We start from the raw sequence: 25,173 nt of genomic DNA, 5'->3' as shown, positions 1-25,173 counted from the left end.
AGAAAAGCTTCAAAAACAGACTCCAAGGAGAAACTGCTGAGCTTGAATTAATATGCAAACTAGATACCATTAACTTGGGTTTGAATAGAGACTGGGAGTGGCTGGGTCATTACACCTATTGACCCATGTTAAGTATCCTCACGCCTTCTTGTCAGCTTGTCTAAGTGGGCCACCTTGATTATCACTACACCTTGATTATCACAAAAGCTCATCTTAATTAATTAGCCTCTTGCAGTTTGTATGGCAACTTCCACCTTCTCTGTATGTGTGTGCGTGTGTGTGCGTATATCTATATCTATATCTATCTATCTTCTTACTATATGTTCCATTCTATGTATCTGATGAAGTGGGCTATAGCCCATGAAAGCTTATGCTCTAATAAATTTGTTAGTCTCTAAGGTGCCACAAGTACTCCTGTTCTTTTTGTGGATAGACACTAACACGGCTGCTACCCTGAAACCTCCCATTGAGAAGTATCTTTGCCTGTAATGGATAGATCTTCCAAAGTGCTCAGCAGCCAGTGGCTCCCTTTGAAATCTGGCCATTATGGCCTGATTCTAATATCACTTTCACTTATGTAAAGAAGGAGTAAGTGCACTGAAGTATATAGTTAATACCAGTGAAAGTGAAATTGCAATGGGCTCCCACACTCAAGGAATAATAAGAGTCATATGTGTTCTGAAAGCTTACCTCTGACCCTATATAATGGTTTATATAGCATTGGACTTAACTGTGTAGTTGGGAAGTGCCAAAAGGTGCTATGATGAAGGCATTTTTTGTGCATACATTTTAACTTTCTTTGTGGAAGTCCTCTGGCTCCCACCATTTGGTCCTAAACCCAAAACAGTCACTGCTGCCAATGGCCACTGTAGCAAATGTTCTACCCTTATAAATCAAGACTTCCTGGACAATCCTTCCAATCTATTACAAGTGTGTAATAACAAAATAGACTTAACAAAATTGGAAGTGAAAAATAGGCTAGTTTCATGCAGCTCCCAGCTACCTACCTTGTCATGCCTGAGTCATGAAAGTCAATTCCTGCGCCAATAGAGCTAAGTATCACGTGGAGCTATATAAAATTTGCCTTACAATGACATTTGAATAGATCGATGCATGACAGATATCCTCAGCCAGTGTCAGGAAAGACAGTAGCCTGAATCTTGGCAACATCTTGGAACATGATGGATATACCTGAAGGCATAAGAAAGTGTTCATCGGTAAAGAATATTTCAAAATCTCTTGGAAGATAATACAGGTGGCTCTCTCTCATGTCAAGAGTTTTATCTATCTCTTCAAATTCACTAAGTAGCCTCCTGGCTCTGTGTAAGGCACTATGATGGCCAATTAAAAAAAAATGATCATGCCTTTCTGTGGGGGAAGCAGACAGTGTTTTGCATTCTATGGGTCATAAACCTTTGGTGGCAGGCTGTTGACTTAGTTCTGAAACCATCCTACCCAACCTGGGAGGGGGTTGGGGAGGAAGTCATGCCTTGCCACAAAGCAGAACTTGCCACAAAGACAAGAATTTCAGTTTGTAAAGGATTTTTTTCTTTTCCCAATGTACCCACTCCCATTTTTTGTACAGCATTGGAAAACATATATACTGTAATTATATTGGTGCATGTGTAGGGTCTGTTGCCACATCACTTGGAGTTGATAACTGTGATGGGAGTAGGATCCATGGCCATGTGGAAAAGCAATAGTGCAGTAATCCTAGCCAAATGGACCAGGAGTGTCTGTGCTGAAGGCAGCGGGGGAGAAACCTGAATGGTATCAGAAGTGAAACCAAGCATTTTGCCAGCAATCTTCAAACTAGACTCTTTTAATCAAAGCAATTGCTACAGCAATGCCAAAGACACATAAATTAGACCTTAAATAAGAGTAAGCAGACAAAACCAATACACTGCATTATGAGAGATTGGGGGCGGGGGGAAGACTGCTGCCAGAGTTAGTAAGTGATTCTGTTGGTATATAAAATCATTCAGGAGGCAAATGGGAACTACCTACTATGAAGCATGTATCAAATACTCTGTCTTCATACATAATTAAAAGATCTGAAGATAAAGCACTCAGATGCAATAGGCAAAGCCTGATAAAAATAAAAAATGAATTAAATGGATTAAAGAAAGCAGAAGGCAAAATTTTGGGGAGCACAGAGAAGACCTTCCAGTCAAGATGAACAACATACATTAGCTGTAAGCACCTACCACGTAAAGGCAACTGAACAGACAAAATCAACAAAGCAGGGGTGAGATGTTTGTAAATCTTCCTAGATGAGCAGGGCAGACAGGCAGGGTTAGCTCTAGCACCATGTGCAATTCCCAACAATAAGAAACTGACCCAGGTGCCACCATGCTCTTCTTTTTGGAGGGTTATCCTCTAGAGCAGATAGGCTTCTGACAGCGTTACAGAATAATTTGATTTTTGCATGTGTTGGTTTCTCTGAGCACCCTGAAATGTCCGAATCCTAAATCATAGGAGCAAGGCTTCTATCTGAGCCTCTTTCAATCAACAGTTCATTTGGGTGGATAGGCACTTGTTAACTGGTTTGGTAGCTGAAAGAAACAAAGTAGTTTGTAACCCACATTAGGAGATTGTGGGTCTGTCTCTCCCTCTCCTGGCTGGGCCACATAAGAAGTTAATGTGTTTGCTACAGCTGCCAGTTAGGAGCCTTAGTTTTTGAGCTTGTGCTTTTAATGGTAAAGGGCCAGAATACAAACCTTTTTACAAAGTGAGCTACAAACAGAGGTTAAAGCAAAGGGGAAATATAGAGACATGCAGCTCCTCTTCCTCTGTTAAAAGAAGGAGCTTTGCCTCCTGTGCTTGACTTGAATAGCAATGTTCCCCCCTCCTCCTTGGCTTCCTTCCTTCCAGTTTCAGTCTTCTTTAACCACTAGACACAATTCTCTCTCTTTTTTCAGGGTCTTTTCCTTCCCCTTTGATTTCATACATTCTGTTATTCCTGCAGTCAGTATTCATCTGTCAGCACCAGAAGGAGCAGCAGAGTCCTGAAAAGTGAAATTGATGGGATCCTACTTGGTTCCATTTTACTCCTCCTAGGCAGACTACTTCCCTGAGTAGTTGTATCAGTTTCATTTTCCTGCAGTTCCTAACCGCCTCTGAGCAAATTACACAAGTAGGAGGGAGGGAGGGAGAGCAGGAGCTGTTCTTCAACAGGGAATTTTTAAAATGTTAGGTAGTCCAAGAATGTGTAGATCCTGATCCAAATCCAACCCTATGGTTAGGGGTGGTGGTTGGTAAAGGGAGAGCTGATACATGTTTCAGAAGCAGGACACTGTACCTTTAAAAAGTGTGACCTATTGTCATCCCTTAAAAGTAACATTTGGGCAGGTCAGCCAGTGAGCACTTAGCTTGAATCTGGCGCCCTCCTCTGGTCTAGTGAGGAGCAGAAACGGCTAGGTCCAGCTTTCTATCCATTGGAGGCAGTAGCGATAGCATGAGGCCCCTGGCCACGCTGAAGAGGAAAAGGAAGGGGGCGGGGCATCGATGAAAAGGTGAGGCGAGACTGGTCGGTGGTCCAAGGAGTAACAGCAAGAGAAGGGTGCATGTTTGGCTTTATGAAATATAGACAGTATCTGCCCCTCTCTCTGCATTTCCCAAATTGCGTCCTGTCTCTCTAAATGCCACTCTTGCTGCCTACATAAGGGTTAAACCTCACACAATATATTGCTCCTGAGCCTTGACATTTTTGGAAAGCCTTTTAGATGATCATCCCAACATTTCTCTGATGCGGCGTTAAGCAGCCTCCGTGTTTATGCTAATAGGATTGTATTGAATTTTCTGCTGTTGTATATCATCCAAATTGCCTGTTTTCAATAGCATTGAAAAATACATGATGGGGTTTGTTTTATTTTATTAATAAAGGAGGCATCAAAACGTAACACCCCAATACACCTTTAGGAGTCATCGCCCCTCTCTACCAGCGGTTCCTTTGCCTTGCCACAAGCACCTGGGGGAGAAAACCAGCAGGAGGGTCATAGCATTAGAGTGACTGGACTGTAAATGAATCCTGCCTCTCTGCGTGTGTCAGCCCAAGAACAAAGTGGGGTTTTGAATGCCTGGGGTCGCCGCGGGAGGAAGGGTAGGAGAGAGAAGTGGGTGCACGCAGGCAGGCACCAGCGGGCTGAATGAAGGACAGGGGGCTTGGGCAGAGCCGCAGCAGCCAGAGGGGCTCGGAGGGGCGGGGTTAGAGGAGACAGGGCGACCCCAGAGGGCGGCTGGGCTGGGTGCGTGGAGGCCACGCAGCAGCCCCCGGCGCGGCGGGCTCCCTGCCGGGGGACGAGCTGGGGACGCAGCGGCCGGCGGGATGCGGCTGCAGCCCGAGGAGCGGGAGCCTCGGGGGAGGGCTGGGGACGTGGCCGCGGCTGGGTCGGGCGGGGCGGAGCAGGGCGGCCCCGCAGCGGCGGCAGAGCGGAGTCTAGGCAGGCAGGCGGGGTGCAGCGGGGCAGGCTAAAGGCGCGTCGCCATGGCAACGCGCCGTGCGCGCCCCCCCGCCCCTGGGTCAGGCCAGGATTTACAGCCCCACCCTGTGGGCAGCCGCCGGGCGGGTCCACTTCCTGCCTAGCCGCGGCCGGGGAAGAGTTAACGCCGGGGAGGGGCGGGTCTGGCTCCCGGGCCAGACGGCGCGGCTCCTGTTTGTGCTGAAGCCGTGCGCGACCCCCGGGAGGGGGGATGCGCCGCCCTGTAGCTGGGTCTGAATATGCTGGACCTCGATGCAAGTGGCGCTTCCTCTCGTCCCCGGTGTGAGCAGCAGCAGCCTGCCCGCGGACCTGCCCTCCCACCCCCCGCTCCCGGCCCCGAGTGTCATTCAGCTCCCGCTCCCCAGACCCATCCCACAGGCTACTCGCAATAGCCGCCTGCTGCGTGCGTGAGTGTGAGTGCGAGTGAGTGTGCGGGGATGGGGCTGGCGCGTGTCTCTGTTTACCCGGGAGCTCTCGCCGGGCAGGAGCTGAAGCTGCTGGGTGTTGACTGAGGATCCCTTCCCCCGCAGAACGTGGCTGGGTTTTTCCTTTGCCAAAGGGGAGCAGTTATCACTAATCTGCTCCAGAGGTGGAAGGACACCCTCCGCCCCACCAAAGAGCCGCCGCAAGGGCAAGCCGGCTCTTCGCTGAAGTGCTGGGGCCGCTGGATTAAGTAACTCCCGGGGAGCCGCACTCACTCACTCACGCTCCCGCACGCAGAGCGAACATGAAGGAAAAGCCAATGATAAAAACCGCTAAAATGCAAGGAAACATGATGGTAAGTGCCCGCTGCTGCCGCCTCCAACGACTGTAAGTAATTGTGGGGCTCGTTCCTCGGGCTTGCAACTAGGCTCACCCCCCCCTTTAGTGGAAGCATGTGGGGTGCCCCTGGCCGGCTCTTCAGCCCCCCCCCCCCACTTTCGCTTTTCTTGGAGAGCCCTCCTCTCAGGCTCGGTTGATGGTGAATCGTGGCTGTGGAGTGCCCCTTTTCTAGCAGGGTTTTGCTTAGGCAGAGGCTCCCCGTGTGCCAGGGTCCTTTCTCCTGCCCCTGCTAGGCACTGTGCCAGGGAGAGGGGGATTGACTTGAACCTGTGGGTTTGGAGGGAGCCCCCACTCTGCGCCCCCCCCCCCCAACGCAAGCGACTGCTCTGCTGTCTCTGCACTCTGCTGGGAGCTGCTGCTGCCCGGACCCTTGTGGCGAGAGAAGTGGGCACAGGCTGGCTGGGTGACGGCGAGAACCTCGCTCCCCAGGATTACAAAATGTCTGGAGAAGGGGGTGAGGCGGTTTTGGGGGGAGCTGCCGAGCCGAAGTGGATCGCTGCACAGACAACTTTGATAACTTGAGGGCCATAGTGGGGTTTTCCCTCTTCCCGGTTTGCCTCCTGCGTGACTATAGCAGTTGTCTTGATGTATGTGTTTGTTTCTCTGCACATCTGTCGTTCAGCCAACGGGGCTTGGGGGGAAAACCCCCACCAAAGGCGGATGATCTCCCGGAGGAAGTGCCGGTTGCCATCTTGTGCTGCTAGAGAGATGTTTGTCTGTGTTGTCTGCTGTCTTGAGCCGCTTGAGGTGTTTGGGTTTTGCTTGGTTGGGGTAATTTCCCCCCGCCCGCACGCCCTTTGCTTGCATGAGCTGATACTCTGCCGAACTGCAGGGATGCCATGGGTAGTGAAAGTGGATTGCAGCGGTGTGGTGGCGGTCTTTGTGCTGAGCAAGGGATGCCGTGAGACGTGATGTCTTTATAGAGGACTTGGCTTCCAAAAACAACTTATTGTAAATAACCCTGAAGCCTTTTAAAGACACCTGTTGACGATTAAAAACACAAATACAAACATGTGAGATTTGTATTCCGCCTGCCCGCCTCTTAGGGAAATGCTCCCATTTAATGTAACGGGGGCAGCACGCTTTCCCCCCCATCCTGAGACGTGTAAGAAACGGCCAAGGTGTTCTAAATCCCATGGTAAAATCACTCATTTTCTATACTATCAGGACAATCATGTTGCTTTTTCTAGCATTAGTTTTAACAGGAGGTGCCGTGCAATGTGACCTGTGAATTCAAGTAAGGGAGCTGAACAGGAACTTCTGCAAACATTTCCCCCCTGGAATATTACCTTAAATGTGATTGAAACGTATTCTTTTTTATTATGCCTGTAAAAATACTTGGTGCTGGGGTTCTATACCATGCGGGAATCTGCTTTTTTTTCTTAAACTACTGTTGTAAAGGTCATTATAGTCCTGATATACACCACTAAAAGAATAATTCACCGCATGAGGTGATGCTGTCTATTAAGGGACAGTGTTAACCTAATTTACATACACAACATCACAGAATTAATAAAAACCTATAACATATTATCCTTTGGGCTCTACAGTCAAGAAATAATTGGAGGAAGGGATCCCATTACTATTCCTTATTCAAACGGCTGTATCTTCTGGTGTTATTTCTCTGTGTGACAAAAATGGATCCATCTAAGCACTTCTGTGCTAATGCATGCGAGACTAGAGTGCCTGATTTAAAATCAAAATAACATTGTAGGAGCTGTCCGCCCAATCAGAGCCTGATGCGATAGGACTCGATGGAGGTTTGGCCACTGACTTCGGGTTAGCAGGGTCTTGTTAAATCGCAACCATAATATCTTATTGGCCACTTAACAGTCTGTCCCCCAACTCCAGTGCCAGTTTTTAATCTTGGTTTTGAAAAAATAATATTTCAAGCTGAATTGGAATGCATACTGAGAGATTTTAGGAGAGCATAACTGTTAAACTGGCATGGGTGACTTAGATCCATACTACTTAACTTTGGGGGTTTGTTTTACTTGTAGGAGAACTTGTTTCTGTTATAATTTGGCCACAAGGACCTATAATTTGGTTTGTGGCAATTGAGCGTGTAGCTAATATTTAAAATGAGGGTTGACTTTTTTTTTTTTAATTTGGTGGACTCAGAATATTTTATCCAGAAAATACTGGAAAGCTTTTACCTTTCCTCAAAGTAACAATTACTGGATCCAATCCTGAAATCTAGGGCAAAACTCCCATTGACTTTAATGGAAATTCTAGCAACTTCAAACTGGTGCATTTCTTATCCTGGCACACTTTTTAAAAAATGTCATTTCAGTAAGTTTCATTTTACACATTTTTATTACTAGGAAAAAATGTAATCTTTGGTCATTCATATTAAAGCCTAATATTTTAAGTGTCCTTGCTAGATAATGCACATGGCAATATTCTTTAAAAAAAAAAAAATTCTGCATGTAGTGTGCATGCCTGTATGTGTTGTCTGAAGTAACTCTGATTGTATTGCAGTATGTATTATCCTAATTACCTGGCAGAATTTGAAAGGTTACTGAAAATTCAAAGCTCGCTGTTTGTTTTTTTGTTTGTTTGTTTTTTGACAGTTTCACTGTTGCTTTGGATCTTGACAAGAAACTAAGTACATATTGATTTTCTTCCTCTCTTTAAAAATCTCTCTTAAAATGAGATTTTTTTTCTTAAAATGATGTGACTGTGTGTGAGAATCTTGGCCCATTGGCCTCTTACCTCACAGTGCACCCTGAAGTGTGGTGATCGCTCATGGAGTCACTACATCTGGGGATGTCTTTTTTTTTTTTTATTTTAATTAGACCAGCCAAAAGAGAAGTCATACTTGTGAGAGTAAGATACATTTTTGTATCCTTGTGGCAGTCTTTCACAATACGGTTTAAAAAAAAATTTACCTGGACAAGTGTCATTTTTATTTTACTGAATTGTTTCCTATCCATCATTTGAGCTGAGGGACTGTCCTATATGGAAACACAGTTCACAGCCTTGATAATGGAGTGTTTCTTATTTTCATGGGAATGCTTTGGCAAGTGGTCACTTGTTTCCTTTTATAAACTAGGTCATATTCCATGAGCTTGTCAGGATGTTTTTCAAACTATTGTGTGGTAACAGAACTTGAATGATATTGGGCAAACTCTTTGCTCCTGTCATTATATACAAGTATTACTTAATTTTAATTAGAACTTTATTCCCCTCGGTTCCCCATCAATCTGAGCCAAGTCTGGCAAACGAATACTATTCCCTCAACTAAGCATGTTTAATAAATCTATAGCTCCCTGGCTTTGCAGTGGCTGTCACCTCACACATGCCAATTTTCTTATATATTTGCAACAAAAACGATAGATGACTGTTTATTTTAGAAAAGGATCTGCAAAGTAGTGAGCCCTAGAGGACCAAAGTCTGCCCCCGCTTACACCAGTGAAAACCCAGTGGGCCAAATCCACTGAAGTCAGTGGAGTTGCACCCACATTTGCCAGTTGTGAACTTGGCACGTAGAGTTCAGTGAGAGAATGGCTTTAGTGAAGTTGTACATGAATAACGGAGGGCAGAACTGTATGTAAGGGAGAGTTTTATGACTGTTTTGTCCAAGCAATTTATTATTCAAAGGAACAGTGAGAGGAACATGCACATCAATAGAACCCGTTGTGTCTGTTAGCAACAGAGTGGTGGTGCTGTCCAGTTCTTGTTCTGAATTTCATCGTCTGGCTACAACAGAGGTCAGCACCTTTCAGAAGTGGTGTGCCGAGTCTTCATTTATTCAATTTAATTTAAGGTTTCGCGTGCCAGGAATACATTTTAATGTTTTTTAGAAGGTCTCTCTCTATAAGTCTATATATTATATAACTAAACTATTGTCATATGTAAAGTAAACAAGGTTTTCAAAATGTTTAAGAAGCTTCATTTAAAATATAATTAAAATGCTGATCTTACGCCGCCGGCCCACTCAGCCCGCTGCCAGCCTGGGGTTCTGTTCACCTATGCCGACAGTAGGCTGAGTGGGGCCTGCGGCTGGGACCCTGGCTGGCAAGGGGCCGGCAGCCAGAACCCCAGACCGGCAGTGGGCTGAGCGGGGCCGGCGGCTGGGACGCTGGCTCCTGCCAGCCGGGGTCCCAGCCGCAGGCCCCGCTCAGCCCACTGCCAGTCTGAGATCCCTGCCCTGCCCACATAGATGGGTACCTACCTTCTTCCTGGTTCTAGCCCATTCTCTTCCTTTCTCTCTGCACTGAGCTGAGGGTGGGAGTGCACTGAGCACAGGGCTGGGGTGAAGGAGCAGGCTGGGGATTGGGGTGTAGGGTCTGGGCAGGAGCTAGAATAAGGGAGGGGGCTCAGGTTTGGGGCAGGAGGTTTGCGTGTGGAGTGCTTACCTGGGCAGCTCCCACTTGGTGCGAGGGGTGCAGGAGCTCTTGTTTGGTGCTCAGGGTCGGGGTGGCATGTGAGGAGGGTGCAGGAGTCCGGACATGGGGTGGGGGGAGGCTGGGTATGTGTGGGGGGTGCTGGAGTCAGGGCTGGGGTCGTGGGGGGTGCAGGGGTCAGGGTAGAGGGCTGTGTGGGGGGAGGTGCAGGGGGCTGGGAGCACCCCTATGACCCTAGTCCACACCCCCAGCCCTCTGCCCACAGCGGCTCACAGCAGGGGGCTGGAGGAGATATGCCCTGATTCTAGCCCCCTTCCCCAAGGCCCTGTCTGCACCTCTTCTCCGCCTCCTCCCCCAGCAGCTCCGCTTCTCCCCCCCTAGAAAGGGCCATCAGCTAATGGGCAGCAGAGAGGCAAAGGAGGAGGGGCAGGAACCCAGCACGGTGGGGGAAGAGGCAGAGGGAGAGAGGACCTTGGCTGCTCTGCAGCAGCAGCCGGCAGGACCAAGCTTCTTCACCCTGCCCCGGTGGGGGGGGGGGGACGGACGGGGAAGAGTGGGCCGGAGCAGGCAGTATTTTTAATGGCGTGCTGCTACCTGCTGGGGTCCCGGCCTGGGTTTGCAGCGGGCTGAGCGGGGTCGGTGGCTGGGACCCGGCAGGCAGCAGCGTGCCATTAAAAATCGTCTCGCGTACCATAGGTTGCCAACTCCTGGGCTACAGTATTGTCTGTATTTAGAAAGTATCTAGACAGATCTTAGGCTGCTGCATCACTTTTACATTTTACAATGATGAACACTGTGTATGTATATGCATGTATAGGGCTTTGTATATGTATTATGCTAATGCTTAGTTGGAGGGCTAAGGTGGTTAGAGGAACATATGGAGCCTTTCACATCTTGGCCTGGATTTTAATTCAGCCACATTAGCTGTGGCCAAAAACTGTTGCTATTTAGAGGTGAATGTCAAATAGGATTAGTGGCAAGTGTTCATAACACAAGAACTCAGTTTGCATCCTTATTTAATGCCTCAGAGAACCCAAGGATTGGACAGAGATAGAGATTGAGCTACACTGTCATCACCAGAGGACCATCCGTGTCATACTGGAGACATGTTGGTGCAATAAAATTGAGACACTTGATTTGCTACTGCCCTTTCTGCTGTTCAGTCTCTGGTCTTGTCAGTCTGGTGCCTGTCATGAGTAATAAATTCATATTAAAACAATAAAAGACATCAATGCTCTGTTGTGATTTCCCTTATTCACCATATTTCATTCCTAGGTTTATTTCTTGGAGATATAAATCACATCAGGCTGAAACTTGCCATAATGGTTCTCAGCCAGAGTACAGTTGTCTTTGCACTGATTCAGTGTAATCAGCCCATGTGGCAACTGATATATCTGGAAATCCATACGTTGAAGTACATTGTGAAATCTCACACTCTTGACTGTCCCTTCACCTTGGCTTCCTCTTCTCTGAGCCCCACATGTCCCATTTCTTTAGAGCATGCAATACTTTGATCGCACATGCAGTTAATTGTTTGTGTGCTATATGGATGACTGCTATCTTGGCTGACACGCCAACGATTGAAGCCGGGATCTCCAGTACTGAAAGCATGAGTCTCTACAGCTTGAGCGAAAGGGCCAGGCTCCATGTCTGGGAGCTGTAACAGACTCACATCTGTGGATCAGATGTAGAGGGGAATATGTAACACACCCTGACTTGTGGATTACACTATGATGTTATGTGTCCCAGACTGTGCAGTGCCCTAGGAAGTGCCAAAATATTCAAATTGCTGGCACTGAGGCCTAGCAGAAAAGCCCCAAGACCTGCTGAGCCAGTTCTGTTGCCGTCTTACAGGTAAGTGGAAATCAGCATCTTGACACACCTAAGATGGGATGGGAGAGGAAATCTCCCTGAGGATCCACTCATGGAAATTACCCCACATCATTCCACAGGGGGACAGGTTCTGCTCCCCTGAAGAGGACATGAGACCTTAAATATCGGGACTGTCCCTATAAAATTGTGACATCTGGTCACCCTATATAGGGTCCTCACTGCTGTACTATATGAGGGTGGGGTGGAGTTAAAAGAACTGAATGAGCTGGCAGTTGCAGCATTTGCGGCTTTTTGGCCGGTGGGAGAAACCACTGCAGATGGCATGAGTTCAGCTGGATCTGAGTTACAACCAGAGCTTGTAAAACACTGAGGATTGCTGTTGTGTATGTCTGCAAGGCTTTGTACAGGAACTGCAGACCCAAAGCTTTCCCACTGCGGTACAGAGGATGTGTGGGGTTTTTGTTTGTTTGTTTGTTTTTTTCACCTAATGTAGATAAGGCCTCATGGGTGATGTGGCCCACTGTTTTCAGGTTTTTTTTTTTCCAGGTGAAATCCTCCCAAACCTGTTAAAGAACAGGTGAATGTGAAAAGCTCCCTAGTATTTGATCAAATCTCTGTGAGTCTGTATTGTGAGAAGTAAGCTGTGTGTGTATTTTCAGTGTGTGAAGATGGTCCAGAAATGGAAAACATAAGGCTTACCTTCAGATGAAGTAAAATCATCTGCACTCATGGCTGCTGCATGCCCTGATGCAGCAGACTGCATATGTGATAAGCAAAGCGGTCAGCACTAGTGTGAGAATCCCTTTTAGGTTGAGTTAGAATCATTTGCCTGGCACAACCTTCTATCAGCTCAGGCATGCATACAGACAGTATGTAAGTTTATTGGGGATGAATTCTGGTAACCCATTAGAGGACCTAATTCTGAAATCATTATTCAGCCTTTATTCAGGCAAAACTTCCACGAAACTTAATGGGATTACTTCTCCCATTGAACTCAATTTACCTGAGTAACTGACTTCAGGATTGAATCTAGAGACAACCTCTGATATTACAGTAAGGATTTTTCATTATATTTTAAAGATCTGAAGTGGTGAAATATACTGAATTTTACCAAAAGAGGGGAGGGCAAGGAAAGAAAATAAAAGAAAAACAGAGCAAGTTATTTAAAAACTCAGGCGGTTACAATTTCAGGCCCTGATCCTGCAATTGACTGAACAGTCACGTATATGCTGGAGTGAATGTGGCCTCATTCTGCATGTTTTCTACCTGCAGAATCTCATCAGTCCCTCAGATTGCTCACAGGGTTTACCAGACTCCAGGACCTTTGTTCGGCTGTGATTTTATTGATGATGCAGATGTGTGCTAGAGATATGGCAATCAAGGATGATATCTAGCATGTTTTGTTTGGTTACCCTTTTGCACTGATGTTATTAAAAACACATGGAAAATGGAATTATAGTTAGGCATGTTTCCTCTACTATAAATACTGAATGTTTTTTCTATAATATATAACACAACCAGAACATCCCAGAAATGAGTTTATATTGCTTTTTTTTCCCTTGTGTCTAATTATGAGGATGTGAAAAACATACTTGTACTAATGTCTTCTCATCAGACTTTAAGAGGGCTGAAAGTACCTTTCATGAAGATCTAGTTTGTGAAGCAAATGATTGTAATGCGAGAATGTTACTCTTTATGAACTCTGGTTATTGATCCAGTTAAAAACAGATCTGTGGTCCATAGGAAGGATATCTGAAATGCTGGTGAATGGAGCAGTAGTTAAAAATTACAGCATGTCTTCATTTTAATAGGGCCCAGTCCTGCCTAATCTTCCCATTCATTGGGAGCTTTGCCAGTGAAGAAAGTTCAGGGTCAGTCTCATACAGTTCTTGTACTGTATTGTTTCTGCGTACTGTATTGCAACTTAATATTTTAAATTTGTTAAAATCCCTTTTTTTAAATAAAGATGTTTTTCTAGATGATCTGGATACTTTCCTTGGATTCAAACATGTAAAAAAATCTAAAAATGAGTTACATTAAAAGTATTAACTTTTCTATTGATCTTGTATTTTCATTTCTTTGAGCTCTAGGAAGTTGTTTTTATAGATGTATTTTGCCTTTATAAAGGGACTGATTCTTACTGTGTGTTTGTACAGTACCTAGCACAACAGGTACCCTGGTTGTGGGGTAGGTGTCTTTGGATGCTACCTAAGGCAAACAAATAAATACATGATATTTATAAGCAATAATGGTTAAAACAGAAATCGTATACACCAGAGGCATATTCCCTATTTTGGCCTCAATTCAGAAAAATCATTGATTATGTGTTTAATTTTAAAGGGTAGCATATGTACTGGTACTTTACCGAATCGGGACCTATAAGAAGACTATAACACAGACGCAGCAGTCTAACACCTGTCCAGCCATCTGTCTTATAGTTCTGTACTGGTGTCCAGCACTGTGCTGGATAAGCATTCTCCAAGTTAAATAGCTTGGTGTAACAAGTTCCTTAGTGGTCTTCCTGGCATCTTCAGCTTGTTTATGTTTTATGGTTATAGAAGTTCTGTTTTGGGGTGGTGTAATTTTTTGCTTTTTTGCTTAATAATTGAAAACTGGTGCACTGTTGTATAGCCAACACATTCCAAGGGATACTGTGAATACACAATAAATATCAATTCAATTCCATGTTGCTAACATGAATTTGGAACATCTCACATACATAGTGTCCACCCAGGAGTATTTACACAGGGCTATCAGTAATGGCTGTGTTTTAATGAATTACATATTTATTAGCCCCTAAACCCTTACCTATCCCTGGTTTAGAATATTCTTTGATGTTTGAAGCTGATTCTGAGTATGTGTGGTGGTTACTTCTCATAAAGTTTAGTGTCCTCACAAGTTTCTTTGCAATGTTAATCAAAGTCCATTGTGGCAATGGCTATGGTAAAAAGTGAAAGGAATTCTGAGGCAGTGTAGGAAAATCAGGGCTGATGTTCTGAAGAGAAGTGAGATAAGGCAAAGGTGTATCAAGTCAAAGGAGATCCAGCCATGATGTAAAGAAAATGACTCTTTTCAGTGCAAAGGGATGGTTAGCGTTTTACCCAACAAAGAAAGGCAAGTAACACCAAAGCAAACCTATTGACAACTATCTGTAGTGTGGACAAAGTAGAAGCTATGGCAGTGTTGTTATGCCAGGAACAGCCAACAAGTATCAGTTCAAGTCTTTTCATGTGTAAAAATGTAGAGAACAGAAAACTCAAATCTAGAGAGATTAAATTATGATACAAGGAAAGGCACAATGATATCAGTGATGCCAGAATGTGCATTTAACTCTTTCTGTATTTTGGATGGGAGGCTCTTGGGTTTCTTCACAAGGTTCCCTCTTTATTGCCTTCTTACCTGTGTCTGTCGAGTTTAAGACTTACAGCTTTTAACTACAGTAGAACCTCAGAGTTACGTACACTTTGGGAATAGAATTTGTTCAGAACTCTGAAACGTTTGTAACCGAACCAAAACACTGTGGTTCTTTCAAAAGTTTTCAACTGAACATTGACTTAATACAGCTTTGAAACTTTACTATGCAGAAGAAAAATGCTGCTTTTGGCATCTTAATTTTAATGAAACAAGCAGAGAAAGTTTCCTTATATGTCAAATCTTTTCTAATCTTTACCTTTATTTTTTTAGTAGTTTAACACAGTACTGTACTGTATTTGTTTGGGTTTTTTTGTCGCTGCTGCTGCCTGATTGCATATTTTTAGTTCCAAATGAGGTGTGTGTGGTAGACTGGTCAGTTTGTAATTCTGAGGTTCGACTGTATGTAGAAAGCATTTTATTTTAGTGTGGGATTTGTTTTACCTGTACTCTGTTTTTAAGAATTTGTTGTGTACATTGTGACATTGGAACATAATGCTGACATGTCTTAATGGTTCGTGGTTGACAAATGCAGACACTGGGGCTGAAAACTCTGCTTTTTGCAATCCTAAAGAAGGCTTGTTGCGTGTAACTGTGACCGAGGAAAGGTAAACACTTACCAATATTAAGCAAGGTGGAAGGGATTGGAGGCCTTGCGGTTGGTAATGTGGTGTGAAACCTTTCACTTTTAGGTCCATTTGAATCCAGCCCCGGCTAGTAGCTGTTGAAAGTTCTAATATCCATTGACTGCTTGATGGTCTTAGTCCAGCTGTGGACTAGAGTCCCCATCACAAAGAGCACCACCACAACGGGCACCTTCATTGACAGACACAGGAGGACCTGACTGGGCAAGGAAAACGAATGATTTCTCCATGCCTAGAAGTGGTCCCTTTAGAGCAGGGTTGAAACACATTGGTGAGGTGGTTTGGGGGAAGTTGCATTGTCATTCCCCAGGCTGTATCATTTCTGTGAATAAATGGGGCATCAATCACCAAGATGCTGTCATAAACACTATAATGTAAAACAAAAACTACATCAAAATGCCAGTCAGTGTCCATGGCAAGGAAACATGGATGAAAGTCTGGGGACAGCAGCTCTTATAAAATGAGGGAAGACAAAACATCAGTGAGAGAGTCTGGTCAAAATTCTATCGTGTCAGTAAAATGATACAACTTGTGTATCCATACCAGTATGGGAGGTAGTATGGGAGCATGGTGGTATTGTTTACTATACACTTCTTATTTGCAAGCAGAAAAAATGTCATGTGATGGTGAGAGGAAATGCAGAAATGGTATTGTACAGAAACAACTTTATGATGTGAAAAAAGGCAGTAACAATTCCCAGCTATTAAGACGACATGCTGGTATAAAAAGCAAAAGAATATTAATGCAACTCTATTGATGCAAAGCTATAGTGTGCGAAAATATAATTGAAGGTCAGATGCCACATTTCTCCAATACAGAGATGCTTAAGAATGCAAATACCTCCTGCTCTGGTGGGAAAGGCAGGTCCAGAGACATAACTATAAACATGAGAAAGGACAAACATACGGTAATGCAATGCTAAAGGTCTGATCAAAATGCAGATGTTCACCTGAATAGTGCGTTGTGTTTTTTTTAATGAATGTGTCACTCAGCTCATATAGTCCACAAGATTCTCTTCTTGCAGCATAAGCTGCCCTTGGTATCCTTTTTGATTGCAGATTCCAGTAAAATTTCATTGTTACCGGTTGGTTTGCTTGCACAGCTGCATGAACTCAAATTGCTTTGTCCAGTGGTTTTCTGACTCTTGCAGGCTGCAGTCCATGTAAGACAACTGTGACGACTTGTCCCAAACTTTCCATTTTAAACATCTGCTCACAGATAGGCCCATTTATAAAATGTCAGTTTTTCCTTTTTTCTACAGTGTATCCAGTCATAAAGAGAGGAAAGGTAAAATGAAAACTACATCAAAATGCCAATAAAAGTAATACACAAAAGAAAAGAAACTAAGCTGTGGATGTCATGGTGGCCTTAGCTATATAAAATTATTGATGTAACATTGTATAGTTCCTGAGAGGAAATATTGTCTTACAGCTAAGGCACTGAACTCTGATGCTCAGCAAATCTGGGTTCAACTCCCAGCTCTGCCACAGATTTCCTGTGTGACTATGGGTAAGTGTCTTAGGCTATGTCTACGCTTACAATGGTATGTATAGTACAGGCACTACCCATGTAGCTGCATGCTGTAGTGAAAGGCTCTAGCAGCAGGGGAAAGGCTCTGGTGGTGAGAAGCTGCCAGAGCCTTTACTTGCTGCCATAACCTTTTCCCGCTGCTGGAGCCTTTTGCTGCAGCGCAGAAAGGCTCCAGCAGGCGGAGGCAGAGGGACACTATGCTGTTAAAAATAACTGTAGATGTGGGATGCACTGCTTGGGCATGTAGAGAGTCTTATAGGTGTATATGCTCTGGGGAATCAGGTGTGTAGGGCACTCTACTGTAGTCACCTAAACTGTGCCTCACCAGCTACACTGCCATGTATACCCATGCTAGCAGGGCACGTAGGGTCTGTACACTACATACCATTATAAGTGTAGATGTACCTTTAAACTCGGTGCCTCAGTTCCCATCTGTAAAATGGGGGTACCTCTTTTGACTCTCTTTGTCTTGTCTATTTAGACTGTAAGCTCCTTGGGTTAAGGACTGTTTCACTGTGTGTGTGTGTGTGTGTGTTTTACCTAGAACAGGATTCCATTGTGCTAGTTTGGGGTGTTTTGAGTGGTACTCTGTTATAAGAAATTAATAATAAGCATTTGGTTGATGTATGGAAAAATTGTACATATAAAAGCAATGGACAATTAGTTATAACATTGCTCTATGCCAGTCAAAATGCACCTACAGTATCTACTGTTTTATTTTCATGTACAAAGAAAAGTAAGGAAAATATTGTATAAGTTCCATTTTTGCATGTGATTTATGTGTTTGTGTCTGTTTAGTGTGTTTTTTGTCTTCTTTAATCAAAAACCTGAGCAGAGTTTTTTCATATGTGGTGGACAGCAATTTACTCTTATTCCTGGACCAGACATTATCCTATATGTAAAAATAAGCTATTAAATATTTTTAAATGGCTATGACAGTCTTTGGATGATGACTATTAGAAATGGTCAAAAATTTTCCAAAGGAATGTTTTTCTATTGAAAAATGCTGTTTCATCAAAACCAAACTTCCCACGAGAACATGTCAATTTTGAAGAAATTTTGTTTTGAAAAAAAAATACTCAGTTTTGTATGCAGTGTTGTAGCCATGTTGGTCCTAGGATATTAGAGAGACAAGGTGGGTGAAGTAATATCTTTTATTGGACCAACTTCTGTTGGTGAGAGAAACAAGCTTTTTAGCTACACAGAGCTCTTCTTCAGGTCTGTGTAAGCTTGAAAGCTTGTCTCTCTCCCCAACAGAAGTTTGTCCAATAAAAGAGATTACCTCACCCAGCCTGTCTCTCTAACATTAAGTTTTGAAATTTTGGAAATGGAAAGTTTTGACTTTCCCCTCTCCCCCGCTCCCTCCCCAATGACTTTTAGCTCTCTTATTTCAAAAATATATATATATATATTAAATGTTGACATTTTAAATGAAACATTTTGATTGACCTGAACTGAAATTTGTTTCATGTGAAATTTCAAAAATTTTTGTGTTTGGACCAATTTGGAACAAACAAGTGTTTGGAAATGGAAATTTCAGTTACTGCACATCTCTAGTGATTATACATCTTAACACACACATTCTTTCTCACACCATGCCCCATAACTCAGGCATACTGTGAAAAAATAGTAAAATAACACTGAACTGCCCGAAGAAAGCATGCTGAGTTATAATGCTATCAATTGGTATTTGTAGTTAGCAGGTTTATTATGGTAGTGCCAGTGCCTAAGGGCCAACCAAGAGTGGGGTCTCATTGTGCTAGACTCTGAACAGAGCAGTAGACAGTTCCTTCCCTGAAGAGTTTACAATCTGCATAGACAAGACAGACACAAGGTTGGGGAAATGGATATAACACAGAAGCCTAGTGATCAATATGATGGCAACAAACATCGTGTTACACAATTTTTTCATCCTTTACTATTGTAATGAGAGGTCACACACTTCTGTATAACCCCTATAATATCCAGCACAATATTTTAAGCGTGCATTGACTTCCATTGAATGCTTGCAATAATAAAGTGAGCAGGATTTGGTCCAGAGTGGTTTAAATTACAGTAACGAAGCTTTCACATAGTTGGGGGATTTCATTTTGTTTTCCTTCTTTTATTAAAAAAGAAAATAAATCTGCCATTTGAGATTGTAATGGGTTTGGTAGATGCCTCTGTGTTGCTGTCCCTTTGGATCTGATCTGATTCCAAAGCAATCATTCTGGCCTGCCCAGTAAAAATGCAGTGGGTGTTTTGTAGCTGTTACGATCCCTATAAAAATGCCTGTTTAAGTCATTACCCAAGGTGTACAGAAGTGAACTGAAGTATTACTCTGTGCCTTCTTCAAACATCATGGTGTGGTTTCCAATGTATTGTTCCCAAATCTCCTTGTGGACAAATCTGCTTCAAATGTGGCCCCCAGAAGAAAACCTACAAATCCCACACTGGGTGGTGAAATCCCTACTCAGGCTCAGGTGCTACCACAAGCATAGTTTGAGCCTTTAAACTTACCCCTGCAGAAGGGGCAGAGTCCAGCACAGGGGTGGGCAAACTTTTTGGCCTAAGGGCCACATTGGGGTGCGAAACTGTATGGAGGGCTGGGCTGGATAGGGAAGGCTGTGCCTCACCAAACAGCCTGGCGCCCACCCCCATTCGCCCCCTCCCACTTCCCGCCCCCTCAGAACCTCCCACCCATCCAACCCCCCCCATTCCCCGTCCCCTGACTGCCCCCCCAGGACCCCCTGCCCCTTATCCAATGCCCCGGCCCCCTTACCATGTCGCTCAGAGCAGCATGTCTGGCTGCCATGCTGCCTGGCACCAGACACGCTGCTGTGCTGCCCTGCATGAGCGCACAGCCCTGCCACTTGGAGTGCTGCCTGCATGGCGGCATGGCTGCGGGGGAGGAGGGACAGCAGGGGAGGGTCCAGGGACTAGCATCCCGGGCCAGGAGCTCAGGGGCCGGGTAGGATGGTCCCCTGGGCCGGATGTGGCCCACGGGCCGTAGTTTGCCCACCTCCGGTCTAGCTGCATCTCCCCAGGAGGAGCACAGTGAAGAGAATGTGACTGTCATAATTCCTCCTGGTTTGCCCTTGCTCTGGGGAGCAATTTGTTCCCTCCCCCCTACCACCGCTTTTCAGAATGTAGCATACTCCCCCTGCTTGCCTGGCCACTTTTGGCTGTGGTGAATGTTTAGGGAGGTGGAGCCAGGGGTTTGCCTACAGCTGGGAGTGCTGGGTGTACAGTGGTGATGGAAGATCTTATGCCCCTTACACTCCTTCCTGTAACTGCATAAGTTTGGGGCACAGTCTATAGGCTATGGTGTTGCTATCTGATATACAGCAATGAGCACTTGTGCATAGAACAATTTGAACTACTTTCTGGAGGATCTGGATGGAGGTGTCCCCATTTGATCTATGTTTCTTATTATCCTTACATTACTGACATGACATATATGGAGACGTGGTGGTGCATTGTTGCAAAACGTATCATGTAAACGTTTAGTCCAAAGAGCTGAATTTTGCAAACTAACCATATGTTGCTGTAGACAAAAGCAGGCACTGAAGATGTGCAGTGTGTGAGATAACTTGGCCTTTAAAAAGGAAAGCAATGATTTGTTTTAAGGCCACAGTGCACATAGGAGCCCTGTCTACAGGAAATGATACCTTCAGCCTTCTGTGTTATATAGGAAGAAGACCACAGATTCTGGCTGCACGGCAAGCTGACCTGACCTAGTCAGAAAGCTGGATGGCCTGTTGCATAAAGCCATCTTCCTCTGAAGGAGTTCCAGCCCTCCACAGCAGGGACTTGTGGAGCACTCCTGTAAATGACCCTGATTATCACTTTCATAAATGATTCTGCATTTTGCAACCTAATGGGTAATGATGTGAAAGACACTGAACAAGATTTTTAATTATAGCAAATGGAATCTGTGCTCCCTAATCGGATTGCTGGATAGGTGGCTATTATTCACTGCTAAAGGTTAAAACATTAAACTTCTGCTTGTCATCGGGCAGACTATTCATAAAAGCACTGGCTAGTTGTTGTTTGTTTTTAAATTACCAGCTCTTGTGGAAGCTCGTAGATCAGTTTTCCAATCCTGTCTGAATGTATCAAGTCAATAGGTGTAAGAGGATAGCAGCATAAGGCACAAATATCCATCATCTAATATGAATAAATCTAGGGTCAGTCATTTCAGGAGTGAACAAAAGGATCAGAACTTGTTGGTGCCTTGTGCTTTCAAAAAGGCAAACTTTAGTAGCACGCACCAGACTTGGTGTGAAATTTTGTGAGATCAGAGTTAGGCTTTGTCTACACTTCCTGCCTTTTAGCAACACAGCTGTGCTGCTAAAAAGCACACAGTGTAGCTGCTGTTTGTCAGCAGGATAGAGCGCTCCTGCCGACAACGCGCTGTTCACTCTGGTGCTTTTTGTCGGTAAAACTTTTGTCGTTTCGGGGTGTTTTGTTTTTTTTAACACCTCTGAACAACAAAAGTTTTGCCGACAAAGTTCCAGTATAGACAAAGCCTTAGTGGGTGATGCCTTTGAACCACCTTCTTTCTCTCTCCTTCCTGATGTGTGCCTCTTTCCCATTGTTTTCTTGTTCTGGTCTGACTTGGGGACTGAGTGTCTGATCTCCCGCCTCCTTTGCACAGCTGCACCTTTAATTCACTGACTGTGTTTAGGCAAACCAGGTAGGACTTGTTGATAAGCGCCTTTTTTGCAACGGTCATGCATTAGTACAAACCCCCAGAGTAGAAGTGCTGGCGCAGCTTACCCTGTTTTTTAGAGTAAGCCACACTGCTGCAAATCACTTTTTAGTCTGGTGTCCCACATCTACACTAGGGATTTGCATTGGTGCAGTCATGTTGGTGCAAAAATCCACATTATAGGCAAGCCCCAATTAACCTGTCATATGTTTACCTATTTGTAAAATGGGCAGCCTAGCACTTACCTATCTCACAGGGGTGTTGTGAGGCTTAATTAATTGAGGCTTATAAAGTGTACGGAGATCTTGGATGAAAGACATTATATAAATGCTAATAACTCTTTGCCCCACTCCACTGTTGCTTTTTTTTCTTTATTAGAATCAACTTGTCAGCTGCAGAGAAACTAGCACTGTGCTCTTCCACAAAAGCAACTTTGCCCACATTTCTTATTGTGGAGTGAAATTTATATTAATCAGAAGTGGCTCTCACATAGCCTTGGAAATTAGACTAAAGGCCCACAATCGCTAGTCAATTTAACTCTCAGCATGCTCCACAGGTGAAGTCTATTCATAAAGGAGCAAAGTTTTGCCAGCCGCTGGCAACATTTGTCTAGCGGAAGTTAGTTGCTGAGGAAGAAATTAGTCCATGTGTATTTAAAGATTGATCTCTGATGATGGGAGGGGCTACTTTTCTTGTCAGTCCTGGTCATTTGGTATAATAGAAGCATCTCGATACTTATATGGACCCATCACCGTAGTGTCTCAGCATCCTTGTTAAGGGTTCAGAGTTGCCTGCTGCTACAATATGGCTGAGATGTTTTCCAAAGCTCTTGATGGGATTTGGATGTCCTGTTCCAATATATTTTAATTATACCCAGGCAACTTCGACGATGTCAGCCTGAATGTTGTGCCTTCGGAATGACCATTATTTTCTCTAAAATCTTTTCTATAAAAAACCTTTTGCCTTTGTTAGAATATATTTGTTTATGCTGGTCTTTTGTGAGGCTTTAGAATAAGGAAATGGCGGGGAGGTTTGTTCATTTCAAGTTAAGGCTAAAGATGCCAGATTGATAGCCCTGAAAACCCCAAGTCTATCCGCACAGCTGGGATAGCATGAGTAGGTAAATTGTCTGTCAACGTACTGCCCAATCCAAGAGCATCAGCTCTGTTTCAGGGGATATTGCTTACAAGGTACTTCATTTGTTTCAAGCCTGTTCAGTGCTTGGCCATTCTGCTGAGATTGCCAGTAAACCATCTGAAAGGTGATGTGGAAACCTGTCCACAAGAACTGCACTGAGACCCATTTCACATATGCCACCAGTGATGGTTTTGAAATATGGTCCTGGTTGACCATAACTGAAACACTGATCTCAAGGGGCAAAGCAAATCTCCTAAGTCCTGACAGTCCCCACTAAGCATCTAATCCAGCTCCTGTTGACATCGATGGGTATTTTCCCATTGATTTCATAGTCATAAAATTTCAGTGGAAGCAGAATCGGAACCTAAGGCCCTGATTTAGCAAGGTAGCTTATGTGCATCCTTAGCTTTAAGCATGGCAGTAGTCCCACTGACTAAGTGCTTTGAATCAGGGACAAAGTGCTTAGGCTTTTCCATGACACTTATGTGGCTGCCGGAGAAACTCTAATGACAGTCTCTCTTCATAACTCAAAAAGTTTCTTTTTTTCCTTAAAAGTTTGTATCCATCTGGAAAGTTCAGTATTTTTGCTGATTTGGCTCCTAAGTTTCTTAGAGCCTGCCTTGCAGAAAGCGACGTACTGATTGCAGTTTTATTGCAGGAAGCAGGAGGATTGGGCTGTAACTTTTTTTTTTTTAATTAAAGTTGTTTATTACTTATTTAGTAAGGATACTTTTAAGCTGATCCTGTGGAAATAATGACTCAAAGGGTTCACTGGGGAATCACTGCACGATTCCACAAAGATCTCAGAGTTAGTTTGAAATCATCTATCAGATATGGTAAATAAGATTTGGCATTTTTGTAAGGTCCCTTTTAAAAAAGTTATATATTTTTAAAGATTAATACCCCTAAATTAATGGTTTTAACATCTACCTAGACACTTACAATTTATAATTGCAAGAATGACTGGTTTTGCACTCTTGATTTTTCACTGTCATTGGGCTGACAGAAGAACTGACGTTTTAGGTAGACTGCTACTTGAAGGCTGCAAAATTCTGTGAAGCAATGTGAGTAATAATTTTATAACTTCCGTTGATGCCTCGGACAAGAATGAACCATCTGTGGGGTTTCTGCAAATACGGGGTATGCTCTCAAGAATGCACAGCTGAAACTCATGATGAATATATATTATTTACCCATGAGATCCGGCATTCTTTTTTTCTGATGGTAGGTAACATTATTTTTGAATTTACTGACAAATAGAAAAATTAGTAAATTAAAATAAATTCACTGTAAGAACAAGCCCCCACTAAAAACACAACAAAGAAACCTTCTGTGGTGTTTAAAGAAAAAGAAAAATGCTTCCTTTTAACAGTCACAGCTCGACTCTTCTGCTGCTAATTTGCAATGGGTTTGCATAGCTATAAAGAAGCACATCTATTTCATAAGGATTCTTTTACTTACTGAAAAGTTATGTTTGTAATAAAATGTAAACTGCACTTTTGCACAATTTAGGCACAGTTTTCCTCATCTAGGGCCTGATCCAAAACCCCACTGAGTTTAATGCAAAGACCCTCCTTGACTTCAATGGGCTTTGGATCAGGCCCTCTGTCTCCTCCTATCCTGCCAGCGTTTGTGCATGTGAGTAACTTTACATATGAGAATAATACAAAAGTATAGCTGGGTTCAAAAAAGAACTAAATGAGTTCAGGGATGGGTCCATCAATGGCTATTAGCCAACATGGTCAAGGATGCAAACCCATGTTCTGGATGTCCCTAAGCCTCAGATTGCCAGAAGCTGGGAGGGCGAGACTGGGTGGATCAATCCATCTGCTCTGTACTGAACGCTCCCCTTGATGCTATGATACTGGCCACTGTCCAACGCAGGATATTGGGCTAGATGGATCATTGGTCTGACCTAGTGTGGCAATTATGTTCTTAAGTGCTATTGAACTCATTGAGGTGACTTCTGAGAGTAAAGTTACTCGCCTAAGTTAGTGTCTGCAGGAGCAGCCCATTAGTATATTTCACCGTTATGTCGAGTAAACTGATGCAACTTTCATTTTATATCCTTCAAGTCTTGCCTCTGTGGCAAAGATGACTTCCCTTTAACTACTTGATCCTGTATTTTAATACAGGACTGTTTAAACTAACTGTCCTGTCATTTGTAGTTGAGACACTCATTGGTTGTCAGTAACAACACTTCCATGGTGCAGTTGATAGTATGATACTCTATGCGCACAATTACTTCACAAATGCATTTTTCTCCATTATAA

The 25,173-nt window shown here is 43.9% G+C and overlaps 1 protein-coding gene across 4 annotated transcripts in view; it reads left to right on the top strand.

Moving 5' to 3' along the window:
- The window catches only part of DPP6 (dipeptidyl peptidase like 6), a 790,271-nt gene that overhangs the window by 97,202 nt on the left and 667,896 nt on the right, over nt 1-25,173 (top strand). For 2 of the 4 annotated variants that reach the window (XM_048837580.2, XM_048837582.2), the window contains exon 1: nt 4,667-5,259. The exons of the other annotated variants lie outside the window; for them this stretch is intronic. In XM_048837580.2, the coding sequence (XP_048693537.1) occupies nt 5,209-5,259 (51 nt within the window). In that variant the 5' untranslated portion in view covers nt 4,667-5,208. Of the gene's footprint in view, nt 1-4,666; nt 5,260-25,173 lie in introns of those variants that run through there. 4 annotated transcript variants of the gene reach the window in all.

Source organism: Caretta caretta, chromosome 2, assembly GCF_965140235.1.
Source record: "Caretta caretta isolate rCarCar2 chromosome 2, rCarCar1.hap1, whole genome shotgun sequence".
NCBI lineage: Eukaryota > Metazoa > Chordata > Testudines > Cheloniidae > Caretta > Caretta caretta.
Note: the sequence above shows the minus strand (reverse complement) of the source record. Positions and strands in the feature narration are given on the sequence as shown.